Below are 18,165 nucleotides of genomic sequence, written 5' to 3'. Positions count from 1 at the left end.
AGGGCCACTGTTCACCTGCGTCCCGGGAAGGGACCATTTCTGTGAGTCTGAGAAAGGCACACACATCCGCCATTTCCCTGGCTTTTTGCTAAGCGGGCGTCTGAGGAGAGCTCTTTCCTCAGGGGAACAGGTACCTTGGTAAAGAAGGACACCAGAGCGGAGGCGGTGGGGTCTGTGCATCAGACCTACCGCTTTCCCCGGGGCTCCCTCCACACGGTTCAAGTCCAGCGCGGAGCCCTCTGTCTGTGCCCCTGACACACAGTAGGCACGCAGTTCCTAGGTGCCGAATGAAGGGCGTCGTCCACGCATCTGCCTCCAGCCTGTGACGCCCGTGTGAAAAACACTGCCTGCAAAGGGGTGTTGGGGGGCCGCCCCTGCCTACTCTGTCTTCCTTGCAAACCCGGGACTCAGGACCATCATCCCATTTCACAGCTGAGAAAATTCAGATCTGGGGAGGAGGTGGGCCCCCCTTTCGAGCGGCAGGGCCGGTCCCTCCCCCCACCCCTGGCCGCAAAGTGTCCCTGCCCAGATCTGCCCTGCCCCTCACAGCATCCGAAGCTCAGACAGCCACCCAGACTGAGTCAACACTGCCGGTGGAGCCCAGAATCAAAGCAAACAGGGCTCCTCTGCCCCCCTCCCCTTTTTGCCAACTGCCCCATTAACAGAAAAACCTTTTAAGCGCCCATCTGGAAAGCTGGCCTTTTCCCTCCCTGAGCAAACTGAGATGACCAAGGGGAATGTGCTCCAGGGTGTAGGTTTGGCGACGGGGGGCGGGGGGGGGACCCCAACACACTGGCTCCTGCTCATACAGCAAAGAATGAACACAGGAAGATCAAGAATGCCCCCCTGGCCCGGCCCGGCGGTCCCTGCGGCAGCCAACACGGGCTCTTTCAGCAGCCCCGCGGGCCTCTGCTTCCCGTAATAGCTCGTGCGGTCGCTCCTTCTACGATCTGCTCCCGGCACCCAGTTTTCTTGGAACAGTTTCTACTTTCAGTCTAGACCACCTCTTAGGGGCCAGAGAGAGAGGTCCTCAGGCACCACGCCCCCACCTGGCCCACCAGGACATACTGGTGAATAAATACATCATGGGCTTTAAGAAAATTTGCCATTCTGGGGCGCCTGGGTGGCTCGGTGGGTGAAGCATCCGACTTCGGCTCGGGTCGTGATCTTGCAACTCTGAGTTCGAGCCCCGCGTCGGGCTCTGTGCCGACGGCTCCGAGCCTGGAGCCTGCTTCGGATTCCGTGTCTCCCTCTCTCTGCCCCTCCCCCGCGCGTGCTCTGTCTCCGTCTCTCTCAGAAGGGAACAAACGTTAAAAAAAAAAAAAAAAAATTAAAAAAAGGAAAAAAGGAAACTTGCCATTCCGAGCATGGCCTCAGCCCTGCCCAGCTGTCGGTGTGCGCTCTAACATTTACTGAGGCCCCCTCATGGATCAGGCACTTTGGGGACTCAGAGGTGAGGTGACAGGGCCGGCGGGGAGATGAGGCAGGGGCCTAAGTAATTAGCAAACACAGCCACGTGCAGACACTGTCCGCTCAGTGCTGGCGAGGCCGTGGGGTCCCTGACCCAGGGAGCTGTGAGCGGGACGACGGGCTCCTGGGGCACAGCCCACGGGCTGCCTTGGGCTTTTGCGCTCTGATGAACAGGGGGAGGGCGGGGAAGGCAGGTGGGGGGGTCACCAGGAAAAGCAAAGGGTCGAGCAAAGGCAAACTCGGGGCCGGCGGGGGGTGGGGGGTGACTTCTATGGGAGCTGAAAGGCTCATTCTGCCTGCATTTTGTACCTTGTGAGAAAAGACTGCTAATTCCATGCAAATTTCCTCCTCTTGAATTTACACTTTCTTCTCTGTACTTCTCTGCACCACACTTCTGTTTGCGGCTGGCGGGGTTTGGACCAGAAGCGTCCGTAATCAGGCGGTCATTCGGATTCGAGCAGGAAAAGATTCCAAACTTAGAAATGTTGCAAGAGTATTCACCTTGCACTCGGTTTGCAAAGATTCACCGACTGTTAACATTTGGCCGCATGCGCTGAACCTGTCTCTCTCCATTTACCACATTGTTACTGTTGTTGCCCAACTGTGTGGGAAGACCCTGGACCCTGAATATTACATAGTACCTTTTGAAAGCAAGAATTTTCATTTGTGTAACCCTGGCCGTGATCAAATTCAGGAGCTGTAACACGGATACACTGTGACTCTCCAAGCCACACAGTCTGTATTTAAATCTCATAGTTGTCCTGGGACCGTCCCTTACGGCAACTTCTCTCCTGGCCCGAGACCAGACCCAGGGGCACTGGGTGCTCTTGGCTGGCACGTCGCCTGTGAGGTCACTGGACGGCGGAGGACAGGAGTGCGGTGCCGGCATCCGCAGGACAAAGTCCTTGTTTCCTATGTGGGTTTTCTCTCCTAGGGTGCTGTTCAGCTGCTCTTACTTTGTGGCTGAATTCCTTGGGAGAAGGAGAAGCTATTTTCCAGCAAAAAGGCCACGAAAAAGCAGTTAATGACTTTCCCGTCCGTATCACCGACCTCCCTTCTTGGGCCTCACCTGGCTCGTAGAAAGTGCACAGGGTTTAGGAGCTGACCGTCAGGGTGGGGCTTGGGCCAAGGCAAGGCAGACCCCTTGGTCAAGGTCACCTGTCAGAGGCAGGGGCAGGGGCAGGGGCAGGGACAGGAGCAGGGGCAGGAGGGCCCGGGGACCGGTTTTCAGTTCTGCCTTTGAATTCACGTCCAGGGGCCTGTGGCTTCCATGGAGAGTTCCTCCACCAGTTCAGGGACTGCCCACATCTGTCTCCGTCATTTCCATATCCCCGGTTCCCAATGTGTGCCCGGCATATGGCAGGTCCCTGTCTGTAGCTGTTCAGAGAGTGGGGGCCTGGGGAGCCTGGCAAACACTGGAGAGAGGCCTGGAGAAGCAGGTGCTTGCCCGGTGTGGTTACCTGCTTCCCGGGGGCTTGAGGAGAGAGGCCCCGGCCTGGGAGAAGTTCTACAGTCCTCAGAAGGGCAGGGATTGGCGTGTAAGGCAGGGCGTGAACCAGCGTGGCGGGAGAGGGAGGTGGCCACAGAGCCGATGGCCCCACGTGGAGGCATCCAGAGCTCTGACGGCATCCTTGCCAAGGAGTGAAGTCCAGGAAAGGGGCTGGAAAGGAAGTTTGGGGCTACGTGGAGAAAGGCCTCGATGGAGAACCACGGAGTTTCGATTTAATCTCTCTCTTTTAAAAAGTTTATTTATGTATTTGGAGAGAGAGAGAGAGAGACAAAGATTGCAAGCGGGAGAGGGGCAGAGAGACAGAGAGAGAAAGAGAAAATCCCAACCAGGCTCTGCACTATGGGTGCAGAGCCCAATGTGGGGCTCGATCCCACAAACCGTGAGATCATGACCTGAGCCAAAACCAAGAGTCAGATGCTTAACCGACTGGGCCACCCAGGCGCCCTTAGATTTCATCTCTTGATAGTTTCCCCGACTCCGAAGAATCACATGTTGCCTTCACAACTTTGGCCAAGTTCAAAAGGACACTTTCCCTTCTTATCATTTTACTATTATAAATACTAGTTATTTTTTTCTATTAACATTAAAGTAGACAAAGTAAGAATAAAAAAACTGTCCCTTCGTGTTCCACCCCCGAGGGCCCCTCTGTGCTGCCAGTGGCTGTCAGACCAGTCCTTAGGAATCACAGCTGAAGAGCCTGGGAGCCATGGCCAGTTCCTAAGGCAAAGTAGGGGCATGTCTCACCAGTCCTGTGGCTACAGTGAAGTGACTTCATGCTCTGGGATGTTGTGGCCTCATCTGTCATGTGATGGGCTTAGACAAAAGGATTTATTTCTTCTTTTCTTTTTTTTAACGTTTTATTTTTTGAGAGAGACAGAGCGTGAGCAGGGGAGGGGCAGAGAGAGACAGACACAGAATCCGAAGCAGGCTCCAGGCTCTGAGCTGTCAGCACAGAGCCCGACGCGGGGCTCGAACCCACGAGCCGCGAGATCATGACCTGAGCCGAAGTCGGACGCTTCACCAACTGAGCCACCCGGGAGCCCCTGGACAAAAGGATTTTTAATAACACAACTGGCTTGGTCAAGGAAAGCTCCCTACAGGTGGTCCGGTCACCCCCCGATCTGGGAGCTGGGAGCTTGTCATAGCGTGAGCCCGGGGCCAGCGCTGGTGCCCCGAGTCCACCATGGCAAGACCCACACCTGCTGTTAGACCACCGGGCGCTGTGCACAAAGACAGCCTCTGGTCTTAAACTCTAGGAAGTGACTGGGTAATATTCTGTGTTGGGAGAGGAAGAAACACCCGTCTCACCAGGATGATAGCAGAGTGGGGGCTGGGTCCCTGGGCTGGACACACCCTTGGAGCAGTCACACTGGGACGGGCTTGGGTCAGCTGGTCCCATCACCGCAGTGCCCAGAGTGTGTGGGGGTCACACCAGTGAAGGGCGGCTCCAGAGACGGAAGGTTCTGCGAAGATCTTACACTTGGACGGGAAGCGAGGATGCGTGAAATCGTACACATTCAGATCGGCCAGTGTGGTAACCAGATCGGAGCCAAGGTAAGGAAAGTTCTATTCCTAGGACCAGCTTGCCTACTGCCCCTAGATGTAGCCGACAAAGAAATATCTTAAGTCAGCAGGTGAGACAACAAGTCAGCAGATGGAAGGAAGCACTTGCTGAATACTTGCCTCCTTAAACCACACCCTTCGTTAAAGAGACACAGGAAGTAGTAAAGGCTTAAAGCGTCAATTTAATTCATGTTAATTTCGTCATCAGCTACATGCCACCCATGTTTACCTTTATGACTTTAGCAATGAATTTTTCATATCTAAAGATATGAAAACGCTGGGCTCACTTGGTTAAGCGTCTGGGACTCTTGGTTTCAGCTCAGGTTATGATCTCACGGCTCATGAGTCTGAGCCCCGCGTCGGGCTCTGGGCTGACGGTGCAGAGCCTGCTTTGGATTCTCTCTCCGTCTCTCTGCCTCTCCCCTGCTCACATCTGTCTCTCTCAGAATTAAAAAAAAAAAAAAAAAAAAAAGAGTAATTTTCTCAAAACAGTTTTCCAGTTTGTTGGGCAACTTTTTACAGCATATTACTAAGATGCCTTCCTTCTCTCATGTTTATACTACAAAGTTTAAAAAAAATCAACATGTTTGATTTAGTATGAAATAGAAAACTAAGGAGGCAAACCTAGAAGTTTTGGGGTGTGGTAGCAGAAACAATTAAAATACAGTCTCTGGAATGAATACGAACGCGTGTTTGTTCTCCGCACCTAAATTTTTGTACAAAGTGCCTGGTTCAATGGCGGACACTATGGAAACAGATGATACAGCCTCACAGGTCTCTAACCCGAATTTGAATCCTGATTTTACACAACTGTACTGTGTAACAGCTGGTTGTTCCCTTTGCCGTCCCGAAATTACTTTCACTAGTATGAACCGCACTAAAAATGTGATTGCATGAAGCGTTAAGTTCTTAAACAATCGTGGTAAAACTGGGGCGCCTGGGTGGTTCAGTCTGTTGAGCATCTGACTTCGGCTCAGGTCACGATCTCACTGTTTGTGAGTTTGACTCCCGTGCCGGGCTCTGTGCTGACAGCTCGGAGCCTGGAGCCTGCTTCGGATTCTGTGTCTCCCTCTCTCTCTGCCCCACGCCTGCTTGTGCTCTGTCTCTCTCTGTCTTTCAAAATGAATAAACATGGGGTGCCTGGGTGGCTCAGTCAGTTGAGCATCTGACTTCGGCTCAGGTCACGATCTCACTGTTTGTGAGTTTGACTCCCGTGCCGGGCTCTGTGCTGACAGCTCGGAGCCTGGAGCCTGCTTCGGATTCTGTGTCTCCCCCTCTCTCTCTGCCCCTTCCCTGCTCATGCTCTGTCTCTCAAAAATAAATAAAACATTAACAAAATTTAAAAATTGTGGTAAAATATGGTGTACAATTTATCATCTAGCCACCTTTTTTCATCATTTAACCACTTTTTTTTTTTTCCTCTGGCACTGTCTGTCTGAGAGGGCACAAGTGAGTGAGGGTGAGAGAAACAGAGAGAGGGAGAGAATCGCATGAGGGGTAGAGCGACAGAGAGGGAGAAGCAGGGCTCACTCAAAGTGGCTCAAGCTCACGAACTGTGAGATCATGACTTGAACTGAAGTCAGATGCTTGACCCACTGAACCACCCAGGGGCCCCATCCATCTTAACCATTCAAAAACAATTTTTTTAATGTTTATCTATTTTTGAGAGACAGAGTACGAGTGGGTGAGTGGCAGGGAGAGAGGGAGACACAGAATCCGAAGCAGGTTCCAGGCTCTCAGCTGTCAGCACAGAGCCCATTGCGGGGCCCAAACTCACGAACCGTGAGATCATGACCTGAGCCGAAGTCAGAGGCTCAACCGACTGAGCCACCCAGGCGCCCCTAAATGTTTATTTTTGAGAGAGAGAGAGAGAGAGAGAGAGAGAGAGAGAGCATGAGTGGGGGAGGGTCAGAGAGAGGGAGACACAGAACCCGAAGCAGGTTCCAGGCTCTGAGCTGTCAGCACAGAGCCCGATGCGGGGCTCCAACTCATGAGCCGTGAGATCATGACCCGAGCTAAGTCAGACACTTAACCGACTGAGCCACCCAGGCGCCCCATCCATCTTAACCATTTTTAAGTGCACAGTTCAATAGTGTTAAGTATATTCACCGTGTTGTGCATCTAATCTCCAAAGTGCTTTTCCGTTTGCAAAACTGAAACTCGGTCCCCAGTAAATACTAATCCCCCACACCCCCTTCCCCAGGCCCTGGCACCCACCCTTCCACTTTCTGTCTCTAAGAATTTGAACTCTTCTCGGGACCTCACAAAAGTGACATCACACAGCATCTGCCCTTCTGTGTCTGGCTTATTTGTCTCAGCATAACGTCTTCAGGGTTCAACCACGTTGAAGCCGGTGTCAGAAGCGCCTTCCTTTTTAAGGCCGAATAACAGTCCATTGCGTGGATACACCACGTTTGGTTCATCCGGTTATCCGTCGACGGACTCACGGGTCGTTGCCAACTTTTGGCTATGGCGAGTAATGCAGCTACGAGAAATGAAAGTCTTCTAATGTGGGTGTTTAAAACCTGGGGCAAAGGATATCACTGCTTGGAAAGGAGTTGCCACCTTCCCATGCCACAGCGATGAGCTGTTCCTGAGTCAAGCACGCGGAGAGGTGGGAGGCCCAGCCCCACTGCTCTGAAATGGGGAGATAATCCGGAGGGAGGCTCGGGAGAGGAATTGCGGGGTCCAGATAGGGTCTGAGCACTTACTCCACAATCACGTTGTCTGGCAGTTCCAGCCGCACCGACTACTGATTACTTGGGGTCATAAGAACTGTAAGAGACTTAAACTTATTTATTCTTTCAGACCCAGAACAGTGCAGGTAATTTACTATGAAATAGAGTCTGGTTAATGAGACCAAGGCCCGAGCAGAGCCATCGCTTACAAGACATGGCTGGGAAAACACCCTTGAGGATTTTAACATAAATGAATATATTTTCATTGCACATATGTGCTTCTCCAGGGCAATGAAAGAGGCCATTTCAGTAACTGTTTCCATATTAAGAGCTGTGCGCGTTTCTATATTAATAAATACTGTATATGTGATTGAAATTGTCATATGTTTCAAACAGTTACAAGAGCTGTACGTAATTTTGAATTGTATGCATACCTGATCATGAAAAATGCACGTTGCTAAAAACCATGCCTAGATGTCCTAGTTATGGGCTTTTTGGGAACACTGCATGAAAATAAATCCCCAAGTGAAAGGAGATATTACTGTGAAATCAGATAAGAATTCAGTCTATTTTCACTTAATGGGATCTGTACTTTACTAGCTTGAAGCACTATACGGTGAAATTAGAGATACACTCACTGTCGGATGTGAAATTGTAAATTAACAGCTTTAATGTATACAATGGCCTCCACTTAATAGGAGCAAAATCCATTTTAATATTTTATGCGTTGGCATTTTATTTAAGGGGTTCAGGTGGGGAGAAAACACAGTCTTCATACTCCTGTTTAGTGGGGGCCAGAGGAAATTATACAGTGGCGGAGCGGGCATAAAACGGGCCCAAGAACATCCGGGGAGAGAAAGGGCGGCCAGACAGACCCCACCAAGCAGGCCCAAGGGCGCTCACTGCCCGTCTCTGGCCAGTCTGCTGGCTCACGGGGGCCCCTCTGGACCTTTCTTGGGGTCCCTCCGTACACTGACCTCCCCGCCTGCCGTTTTCAGTTCTGGGAGGTGATCGGCAAGGAGCATGGGATCGACGCGGCGGGGGGCTACTTTGGTGACTGTGCCTTGCAGCTGGAGAGGGTCAGCGTGTACTACAACGAGGCCCACGGTAGGACACTGTGCGCGGGCGGCCGTGGTCACCAGCCCCAGGCGCACGGTGGCAGCAAGGTCTGGGCAGAGCAGCAGGATCCCGAGGGTGACAGGTCCCCAGGCCTTGCGCAGGGCAAGGACCCGGGAAGAAGTCACTGGGGGGGAGGTGGGGGGTGGGGGGGTAGCGGGGGAGGGGGGAAGGGCACATCTCAACACCAGCAGGTTAAGCACCAAGTTTCCTTTTTAGTTTTTAAGTAAAAACCGGAGTCCCTTCCACGAGGGACAGCATCTCTGTGGTTGGCGAGACGGCAAAAGAGAGCACGATGGGACAAGCAGTTCTGAGATATTTGAGAGATGTGTGCCCTCGCCGTAGGCATCAAGGACGTTATTTCAAATGTCTTTCTGCCAGAGACACCTTCTAGAAGAATGCCATTTCCTTTGGCCGGTGTCACAGGGTTCTATTTTGACGGAACGTTAACTTCTAGAAACGCGGCAGTTTGCCCACTTCTTCCGACCTTCCTCCACAGGTGGGAAGTACGTGCCGCGGGCCCTGCTGGTGGATCTGGAGCCGGGGACGATGGACAGCATCCGCTCCAGCCAACTGGGAGCCCTCTTTCACCCGGACGGCTTCATCTACGGTAGGTTTTCCTGCAAGGCCCCCGGGACCCGTGAGGGTGCCCCCTGGCGGGCGCCCCGTCCCCCTCCCCCCGGGGGCCAGGTAACCGGCCTCCTCCCCCCCCCCCCCACCACAGGTAACTCTGGGGCCGGCAACAACTGGGCCAAGGGCCACTACACGGAGGGCGCCGAGCTGGCCGAGAGCGTGCTGGACGCTGTGCGCAGCGCCAGCGAGGCCTGCGACTGCCTGCAAGGCTTCCAGCTGGTGCACTCGCTGGGCGGCGGCACGGGCGCGGGCATGGGCACGCTGCTGCTGAGCCGGATCCGCGAGGACTTCCCCGACCGCATCCTGAACGCCTTCAGCGTCCTGCCGTCGCCCAAGGTGTCGGACACGGTGGTGGAGCCCTACAACGCCGTGCTGTCCCTGCGGCAGCTGGCGCGGCACGCCGACGCCTGCTTCTGCATCGACAACGAGGCCCTGTACGACATCTGCTTCCGCACGCTCAAGCTGGCCGCGCCCAGCTACGGCGACCTCAACCACCTGGTGTCCCTGACCATGAGCGGCGTCACCACGTCCCTGCGCTTCCCGGGCCAGCTCAACGCCGACCTGCGCAAGCTGGCCGTGAACATGGTGCCCTTCCCGCGCCTGCACTTTTTCACGCCCGGCTTCGCGCCGCTCACCAGCCGCGACGGCCGCCAGTACCGCGCGCTCACGGTGGCCGAGCTCACGCAGCAGGTGTTCGACGCGCGCAACGCCATGGCCGCCTGCGACCCGCGCCGCGGCCGCTACCTGACGGTGGCCTGCTTCTTCCGCGGGCGCATGTCCACCAAGGAAGTGGACGAGCAGATGCTCGCCGTGCAGACGCGCCACAGCGCCTGCTTCGTGGACTGGATCCCCAACAACGTCAAGGTGGCCGTCTGCGACATCCCGCCGCCGGGGCTCGGCATGGCCGCCACCTTCGTGGGCAACAGCACGGCGGTGCAGGAGCTGTTCGGCCGCGTGTCCGAGCACTTCTCGGCCATGTTCCGGAGGAGGGCGTTCGTGCACTGGTACACCTGCGAGGGCATGGACGTCGGCGAGTTTGCCGAGGCCGAGAGCGACATCCACGACCTGGTGTCCGAGTACCAGCAGCTTCAAGACGCCAGAGCGGTTCCCGAGGAAGACGGAGACGTCGTGGGGGAGGCAGAGATGGAACCGGAAGACGGGCCCCGGGCACCTGGCGGGGCCGTGTGAGCGGCGGCCGCAGGGAGCCCCCCCTCTCGCCGGGGGCCGCCCCGGGGCCGTGCGACCGCAGGGACCTCAGGGCCTTCCGCCGGCATCTGCTGACCTTCCAGACTCCGACGTTCAGTGCACCCACCCTCTATTAGCTGGTTTGAAATAGCAAAGCGAATTCGTGGGGGAATTGCTCCCTTTGGGCCGTTCCTGGGCGCACGGCCCCGTGCCAGGCATCGAGACCCCCCGCCTGGGTCTCGTGTGCGGCCTCTGCAGCCCACGCTCGCTTCGACCCCCTCGGGCCGCCCATCGGCACCCGGGAGCCCTCGCCCGGCATCCTTGCCAGGTGTCTTACCTCGGCTTCTCTGCCATGCACTCTGCCCAGCACCCTACCTCCTGGTACTTGCTGGCCTCCGGAAAAGCCAGGTGACTAATTGGTGCGTGGGGAGCTCTGCAGCCGAGGCAAAATGTGAGTCAGCATCCACTAGCGAAGAGTGCAGACCTCGTGTGTGCCTGTCAGAGTACTAGCCGCAAAGGGAAAAGGGAAGGACCAGAACGAGTGGCAGTGCCTGATCCACTGAGACACCTGGCCAAGGACACCCCCAAGCAAGACCCACCACCTCCAAACCTCTGCTCTTTGCTGCTGCACAGCTGGCTTTTAACATACACGGTTACCCTGTCGGTTCCCTCTTAGTGCTGGGTTCTGGGAATTCATGAATCACTGTCTTCGGTTTCCCTTGTAAAGGCTATTTCAAAATGCCCTTTTCACTTTCAGTCAGTAATCACCTTCTGAAAATGCTCTGTGGCCTCTGCTCTTTCAGAAAGGGCACACGGCGCGGTGCGCTGGGCAGCCATTCACATGCAGGAAGGAGGCAGCGCCGGGCTGGCCGGTGTCCTTCTCGGTTCCAGGAGGACGCCGTCTCATTAGGGAACTTTCACAGTTCAAATTAATTTGCCGAAGTCGCCATAAACGTCGGCACGACGAGACAGCTTTCACCGTTACACGATTTTCATCTGCTCACGTTACAACAGGACGCAATACACAAGAGTGTAATCGAATCATCCATAACTTTTTAATTAAGGTTTACCTGTTTCTGACATACAGCACAGCCATCCCTTCCGGGCCCATAAGGGCTTTAATGGCCTTCTGGAATGACCACTGAGCTATACTATATGATCCGTGGTCAGTCAGCAATGGGAAGATGCTCCGACCTTCACTGCAGGAAATATTTACTTGCAGGCCACCAGGTTCTCCTCTCCCGATTCGTTTTTGTCACCTGCAATAATACAGTAGCAGGTGGACGGATGACAGTACCTCCTTCAGAAAAACTTCACTCCTTCCCATATGCATTGTAAGGAAGTAACGAAGACACGTACGGCGAGAAAATTAAGTCTTGCTGTCAGTATCATGACAAGCCTTCTATTTACAAAACTTAAAAAAAAAAAGTTGTATACACTTTCTCCTTGTGGTTCAAGCACTAAAAACAAAAGCAGATTTAATAAGCTGTTACCTATCCACTCTCAGAAGTTCGTAACTTCTTAGAAGCCAGAAAAGACTTACGACCTCTGAGTTTACAAGAATTTATACACACGCTTCCTCTAGCAAGCACTTTCCTTCTCTAATCCGAAAAGGCCATCAAGTAGATGCAAGGAAGGATACAGACCCAGATTAAAAAAACCAAAACCCAAAAAACCTGCTGATTTATATTGCTGTCAAGATTTTTGTTGCTCAATAGTAATCATTAAAATACAAGGAAATTCAATTTTAAATGGCTAAATTGCTTTATTTCAGACTAAATAAATTCCTTTTCTTGGAGCCTAACCGCCCAGACTGATTAATTTGAGTAGTTAAAAATATTTCAAAATGTATCTCACCATCCTACTCTTTTCTATGGTAGGAATAGATTAAAACACACACAACACACACACACACACTCACACACACACACACACACACACACACACAAGCCCACCAGAAACCAAAAGAAATCTGTCCCCTCAGATTTGGAGGAGCCTAGTCCTTCAGTGGTACAGTTGCCATGGCAACACTGGTCTCAGAGACGAGAGACCCGGGATCAGAATTTGAGAGCTTGTCCGGTTCCTTCACTTCACTCCCAAGAATGCTGCGCGAGCAGAGATTGAGGAGTCCCTCAGAAATCACTCACATGGTTAGTGAAATACCCACCACTAGGTCTGATCAGGGTCCCCTGGTCATCTGGACACAGTAGTCCTGCCAGCTGACCCCCAGCCCCCAGGTCTGGATGCAGGAAGTTTACTTTATCACCGTGATCAGTTCAGGATTTTTAACTACAGAGAAAGAGGCTCAAAGAATCTTTGCTGGGTGGTAACCTGACTATTTTTACTTTCCCCCTTTCCCTAGAAGCAGCCCTGGCCCCGAGTCTCACCTTCATTACCTCCCAAGCTGACCGAGGACTTCTCTCTAGTTACTCAGCTGCAAAGAATTCAGCCCTTTGACCATCAGCTTCATCTATGAAAAAGGCCTGATGGCCTTGAGATTCATTTATTCCTGTCCCTGTAATGAGAGATGCTTCCTAGTGCCTTGACCTTGGGGACCTCAGCGCCGGGAACTGGGGTGCCCTGACTTTAGAACAGCACAACAGCCCTGAGGGAAAAAGCTCACGAATGGGGGGGGGGGCTTGGAGTGGCTACTGCCCCGCGGCCACCCCCCTGCCCCCCATTCATCCTGGAGCTCTTCCTTGAGTGCCCTGGGCCAAGAATGAAATAAAACCTACAGGTCAAGTGTCCCGGGGCGGGGGCAGGAAACTGCCTCCAGAAGGCCGAGAACAAAGACATTTTCTTGGGCTCCTCCTCGGCCCTGCTCAGCGGCCCCGAAAACTTATTGTCAGCTTAAGTACCGTGGTGAGAACTGGCCCTGGCAGAGAAGCTGAACAGTGTTTCAAAATTTCCCGTTCACATTTGATTTCTCCGTTCTCCAAAAACAGTGAAAAGCAATGAACTTTGCAGTGGGTGTTTTACTCAGCCAAGTGCTTCCAAGTTTCAAAGGAAGATAAAAACAAAACATTTGCAACAAGTCTTCATGCCTGAGTCTTTAATGAGTAAGCCAGTCACCACGCAAACGCCACCGAGCTGTCGTCATCCCCGCGCCCCGAGACCTGCAGGCAAGAATCTTACAAGATTTAACTTCAGCTCTGAGGAACGAGTTACTGAAAGGCTCTGCCCCACTCCCCGTGCGAAGTGCTCCCAGGACACAGATTCACCCACAAGACCATGGGAAGCACGTTTCTTGCTTAAATCCCGACATTAGTAATTCTTCTCCACAGATGTTAAGTGTACAATAAAAAAAAAAAAAAAAAAAAAAAGACCACACTGTAGTGTTTTCTCTTCTAATCTATGCTTTTAGCAATTATTTTCATTATAACCCATCCGCCACTCTGACGTGATTTCGTACTTCAAAGATAAGGGACGGTGAAAGCCTCACCAAGAGGCTCCTTTTGTTAACTGACATCACAAAAAAGAGAACTTTCTATCCTGAGACATTTAAAACATGGTTCCGGCATCCCTCAGCTCACTAGATACCACAGCTGCTTGCCCCAACTTAAGAGACTCTGGCTCGTGAGGTCATATGCTGCGGGTACGCAGAGTCCCTCTGAAGAAAAAGCCTGAAGGAAAACAAACACCAACAGCAGGAGTGGACCATACTTCAATTTATTGGCATCGTCCGTCTAGAACAAGACAGGGTTTTTTTTGTTTTGTTTTTTGACGAAGGGAGGTGGTTTCCAGTCGGCCATAGCATATACCCACACATCTTCACCTTGAAAATGCAGCATTTCAAGCTCTGGGCGGGTCTGGGAGGAAAAAAGAAAATGCAACAGTTGCGAGTTCTTTGTGTTTTAACTGTCCGGCACGACCGTGGCAGTGACTTCCTTGTCATGAGCTAAGATAACTCTGGCGTCACTTCACGTGGCTAATGCTGACCCTTGGCTCTTGGCTGTAGAAAGTGCTGGTTCACGTGCACTGCCTCAGCTGCACAGGAACTTCCCTTCTAAGTAGAACCAAGTTCTCTCCTAGCAATAAAGAAACTACTCGGCCTTTCAAAAGACACTAAAAGCCCCCTGTGCTGATGGGCTGGGGTCATCCCCTGCAGGACCTCGGGAGAGCTGTTTTGTTCTACTGGATCTGGATACTACTTTCTGACCCCAAGGACACCACAAGGTCAAGGGAGCGCGATGCGCAGCGTGGCTTGGCCATGCTGCAGAGGCTCAGTGACTTTGGCAGCCAGGTCACTTTTAAGACAAAACAACCCAACATAAGACCAGGTCTCATTACTTAGAATTATGAGGGGAGACAGAGAGCCCCTAGAAGAAGGGCTTAGAAGAAGGGCTAAAACACCGCATCTCCAGACTCATGATAAAATATTTACTAATTCAAAATGAAAATGAAAAGTGCTTAGGGGAGACAGTTCCAATAAGTAAAATTGCTCATAACCACAAGCTGCCAAAGGATGAATATTTATCACATTTCTCTGCTACTGCAGGTCTGAAGCCTTGTTTAAAGCAAAACAAGAAAATTAAGTCTGAAAAACAGCTCTCTGGTTATTTGCCTTGTTCATCTTTGAAATAACAACGTCAAGAAAAAGGTTGAGAGATCACGTCACTTTAGCAGTTTGGAGCGAAGAGTCAGAGCTCATCGAGTGTACGAAACTGTCTTTTACTGCACAGGATGTAACTCTACGTGACCGACATCTCTGGAAAAGTAAAACGAACCAAGCACTCAGAAAGAATAATACATTCAGCAAAAGCAGTTTTCACTGCAGGGTCTTGGATTCTGCTGCTCGATAACTTAGCAGGACCCTGGCCTGTACTTGCAGCCCTGATGTTCAGGAAGCAGTCCTTTGTGAGAACACTGGCAGACGTGGGGGAAATGAAGACGCGGAGCACTGTAATTTGTCATGCCCCTGAACTGTTACATAACTCTGACGGCAATTACAAAAGCGGGGAGTTTATCCTCCAGATTATTTGATGTTGTGCAGACAAATGAAACAGGTTTAATTAAAATAAGATGGCTCTCTACCTAAGCATGGCTAAATGAGCCGAAAATCAATGTGCCAATTACTTCTGCTTGTCAGGGCCTGAAACGAGACTCTTTTATGACGCCGCGGCACCTGTATCACCTCTGTGCTTTAAATTACTACCCCACGAACTAACACCTAAATGTACTGGTTGAACGAAAAATGGGCAGAATTGAAAAACTAAAATTACTTTTGTTTCAAGTGCTCTACGAACGTAAGATGCAGGTCTTCTAATAAGTCAGTAACTTACAGATTACTCCTTCTTCACTTTCACAATTTTTACGGTGCTGCCAGAAGTCTTCTCGGCATTTGCTTTGAATTCTGTCTTCAGCGCATCTCTCACTGCTTTTGCACAAATCTGGGAGTATCGGATGTAGCTGGGAGGAAATCAGAGACAACATACAATTAATTACCAACGATCCAGCCGGACTGGCTGTGTTACTGTGATTTTGTTCTTCCCATACGTTAACTTTTGGTTTGGTTGTACAGTATAGTGGAACTGGATTTAAAATTCACTAGTGCCAGAAGGAATCTATACAGAGTAAAAGACTAGAAAGAAATGTACTAAAGTCTTAATCTTGGTGTTTGGATGGGTAATCTTGGTTTCTCTTCTTTGTACCTATTTAATACCTGTTCATTTAAAATAAAAGACTCACAGGTATTTTAAAAAATCCTATAGCAGAGAAAATAGACTACAATGTTATGAGAGGCTCTGATAGAAGGGGCATTTCCCCCCATGTCTCTACTCGAGATTTTTTCTTTACGCATGTTATTCTTACAAGGTAAAATACATAAAATTAAAAGAGAAAAACTATTTTGAATTCAGCAGTTCTTCCTTGGAGTAATTATTTAAAGGTTTTCTGGAGAATACTGGATTTTGTTTCATAATATGAGTCTACCATTGAAGATACTTCCCAATCAAGGTTTCTAAATTAAACCTAAAAGCTCTTTGAGAACATCATCAATTCTAACAAAAGATCTAACAGCCTGCTTCCTGTTTGGTAGATGGACTCCCATCAACATCTTATTTTCCAAAAGATGTCAGTTCAGTCTTTATACTTTTTGAAAACAGGAAGGCCGGGGGGGGGGGGGGGGGGGCTGCTGCTGTCTATTTTCTCATGTTTCAGATTTGTTTTCTGGGCCAGAAGCAGGCGTTCCAACGCCTGTCTGCACTGTGACTAATTGGGTTGACCTTCAGGCTGCTTAATCTTTCCGGCTACTTTATCCACCTGTAGAAACGAGAATAAAATAGAAGACTAATATTACTGGCCCCACTGGTGGATGGGAGGAGACACAAGTGTGAAGGGCAGAGCCCACCACACCTGTCACAGAGTAGGTGCTTGATTCAATGGCACCCGTTACTGGGACTATCATCCTTCCAAGGCCACAGATCCGTGCTCACCGCCCCTCCCCCCCCCCCCCCCCCCAGGTAGGCACCTGCTGGGCTGCTCAGCTGTCCCAGTCCTGGGCCCACTAGAAGGTGTCCCTCTGGGCAAGTCACAAGCGCTAGCTCCATCGAGGGCACAAAGAGCTCAGGTGCGAAGGCCGCACCGCTGGTGCCCCCATGTCACTAGAGGTCGTGTCTTCAGTCGCGTCAGTACGTGAGCCTCGCAGGAGCACCGCCCCCGTGCGTGCAGCGCTCTCCAGTGTACAGGGGCCTTCCCCCTTTTCACTGGGCAGAGGGCCGGGGCGCTGGCAGCGCCGGGTAGGGGCACGAGGACCCTGCACGCGGGTCCCGGCGTCGGCGCGCCTCGCGTTCACCCGGGGCGCTCGTGGGGGCGCGGCCGCACCCCCAAGGGGACGAGCGTAGGTGCTCGGCCCGAGGCACAGGCCACGCGCCCCGCACGCTCGAGGCCGCCCCGGCCGCCATCTTGGAGCCGCGCTCCCCCGGCCGCGACCCCCGCCGCGCTGGCGCGACCTCCGACCCCCGGCCGCGCCGCCGGCCCCCGCCCCCCAGGCGCGGGCCTACCTGAGTCCAGCCTGTCGCCAGTACGCCACCATGATGTCGCGAGAGTGGGCGAGTCGGGCCAAATCGCGAGGACGCCTCAATGTCGGCCCGGTGCGCGGCCCAGCTGCAGGAAGGTCAAGCCTGTGAACCGGAAGAGGCGGGACTCCGGACCTGCCAATCCCGCCTCCTCTTGCCCCGCCCGCCGGCCCGAGCAGCCCCTGCTGCCCCGCCGCGGAATCCCCCCGACTCCGGGAGCCAATGGGGACGCGCGGCCGGGGCCTCGCGTGCCAATCCCCGGGCGGGACGGCCGGCAGCGCCCCCCGATTGGCTCCGCGGGAGTCCCGAGCGTGTTCCCCGCGGGCTTCCGTAGTGCCCCGGCCGACGCGGCCGGGTGAAGAGGGCAGCTGGGGGCAGCGCGGGACACGGCCCCCACCTCAACATCCCCCTCCCCCCCCCCCCCCCCGCCGGGGTCACAGCCCCGCCCGGACGTCGGCACGGAACCCTTGAGCCCCCACCCCCGAGAGGCAGGGATCAAAAGCGAACCTCGGCCCTGACACAGCCTTGGCTTTCGGGGTAGTCCCCCGACGTGCGACAGGACGGGCCAGGGCCTTGCTGGCGGCGGGCGGGGACGGAGGTGGGGGGGTGGGGGAGCGCGAGCGCGGGCCCGGGGGGGGGGGGGGGCAGGTGACCCAGTGCATTCGCAGGAGGAACAAAATCTCTCTTGCGCTTCGGTGATTAAAAAGAAATTATCATCAGGAAACACATCATAGTTAAAAGTTTTCAGGAAGAAAGGTTTTTCTTAATATAACTTCCATTTTTAATATTGAATAGGATAAGATGCTCCATGGTCCCCGAGTCTAATCTGCGAACACCGTCCAGTTTAGTCTCAAACACATCTACTTGCTGTATATTTGTATTTTAAAAGGTAAAAGCCACAAACTACCAGCTATTTCACTGAAAGTAACTACACTGGAAAATGAAAATTTCTAGAATTTTATCATTAGGTCAGAGTTTAGAAAAAAAATCAAAC

The 18,165-nt window shown here is 52.7% G+C and overlaps 2 protein-coding genes across 8 annotated transcripts; one reads left to right on the top strand and one right to left on the bottom strand.

Annotated features, from left to right (window-relative positions):
- Positions 1-942: 942 nt before the first annotated feature.
- On the bottom strand, positions 943-17,315 carry ATP5F1E (ATP synthase F1 subunit epsilon). Of its 4 annotated transcripts, XM_045053431.1 has the most exons (4): positions 17,157-17,315; positions 15,438-15,564; positions 6,868-6,869; positions 943-953 (listed from the first exon to the last, which is right to left on the bottom strand). In XM_045053431.1, exons 1-2 carry the CDS (start codon positions 17,186-17,188, stop codon positions 15,441-15,443), a joined length of 156 nt encoding a protein of 51 aa, XP_044909366.1. In that variant the 5' UTR covers positions 17,189-17,315; the 3' UTR covers positions 943-953; positions 6,868-6,869; positions 15,438-15,440. The 4 variants fall into 4 exon arrangements, with proteins under 4 accessions (XP_044909366.1, XP_023106827.1, XP_023106826.1 ...); XM_023251059.2 differs by lacking the exons at positions 943-953; positions 6,868-6,869 and adding an exon at positions 4,970-4,980; XM_023251058.2 differs by lacking the exons at positions 943-953; positions 6,868-6,869 and adding an exon at positions 11,187-11,414.
- Positions 4,314-11,959, top strand: TUBB1 (tubulin beta 1 class VI). Of its 4 annotated transcripts, none has more exons than XM_023250906.2 (5): positions 4,314-4,534; positions 6,862-7,157; positions 8,220-8,328; positions 8,837-8,947; positions 9,062-11,959. In XM_023250906.2, exons 4-5 carry the CDS (start codon positions 8,887-8,889, stop codon positions 10,156-10,158), a joined length of 1,158 nt encoding a protein of 385 aa, XP_023106674.1. In that variant the 5' UTR covers positions 4,314-4,534; positions 6,862-7,157; positions 8,220-8,328; positions 8,837-8,886; the 3' UTR covers positions 10,159-11,959. The 4 variants fall into 4 exon arrangements, with proteins under 4 accessions (XP_023106674.1, XP_044909242.1, XP_023106673.1 ...); XM_045053307.1 differs by having other exon boundaries at positions 6,747-7,157; NM_001134989.1 differs by lacking the exon at positions 6,862-7,157 and having other exon boundaries at positions 4,478-4,534; positions 9,062-10,158.
- Positions 17,316-18,165: the final 850 nt, after the last annotated feature.

This window comes from Felis catus, chromosome A3, assembly GCF_018350175.1.
Source record: "Felis catus isolate Fca126 chromosome A3, F.catus_Fca126_mat1.0, whole genome shotgun sequence".
Taxonomy (NCBI): Eukaryota; Metazoa; Chordata; class Mammalia; order Carnivora; family Felidae; genus Felis; species Felis catus.
The sequence above is the reverse complement of the archived record's forward strand: the minus strand, read 5'-3'. Positions and strand labels throughout refer to the sequence as shown.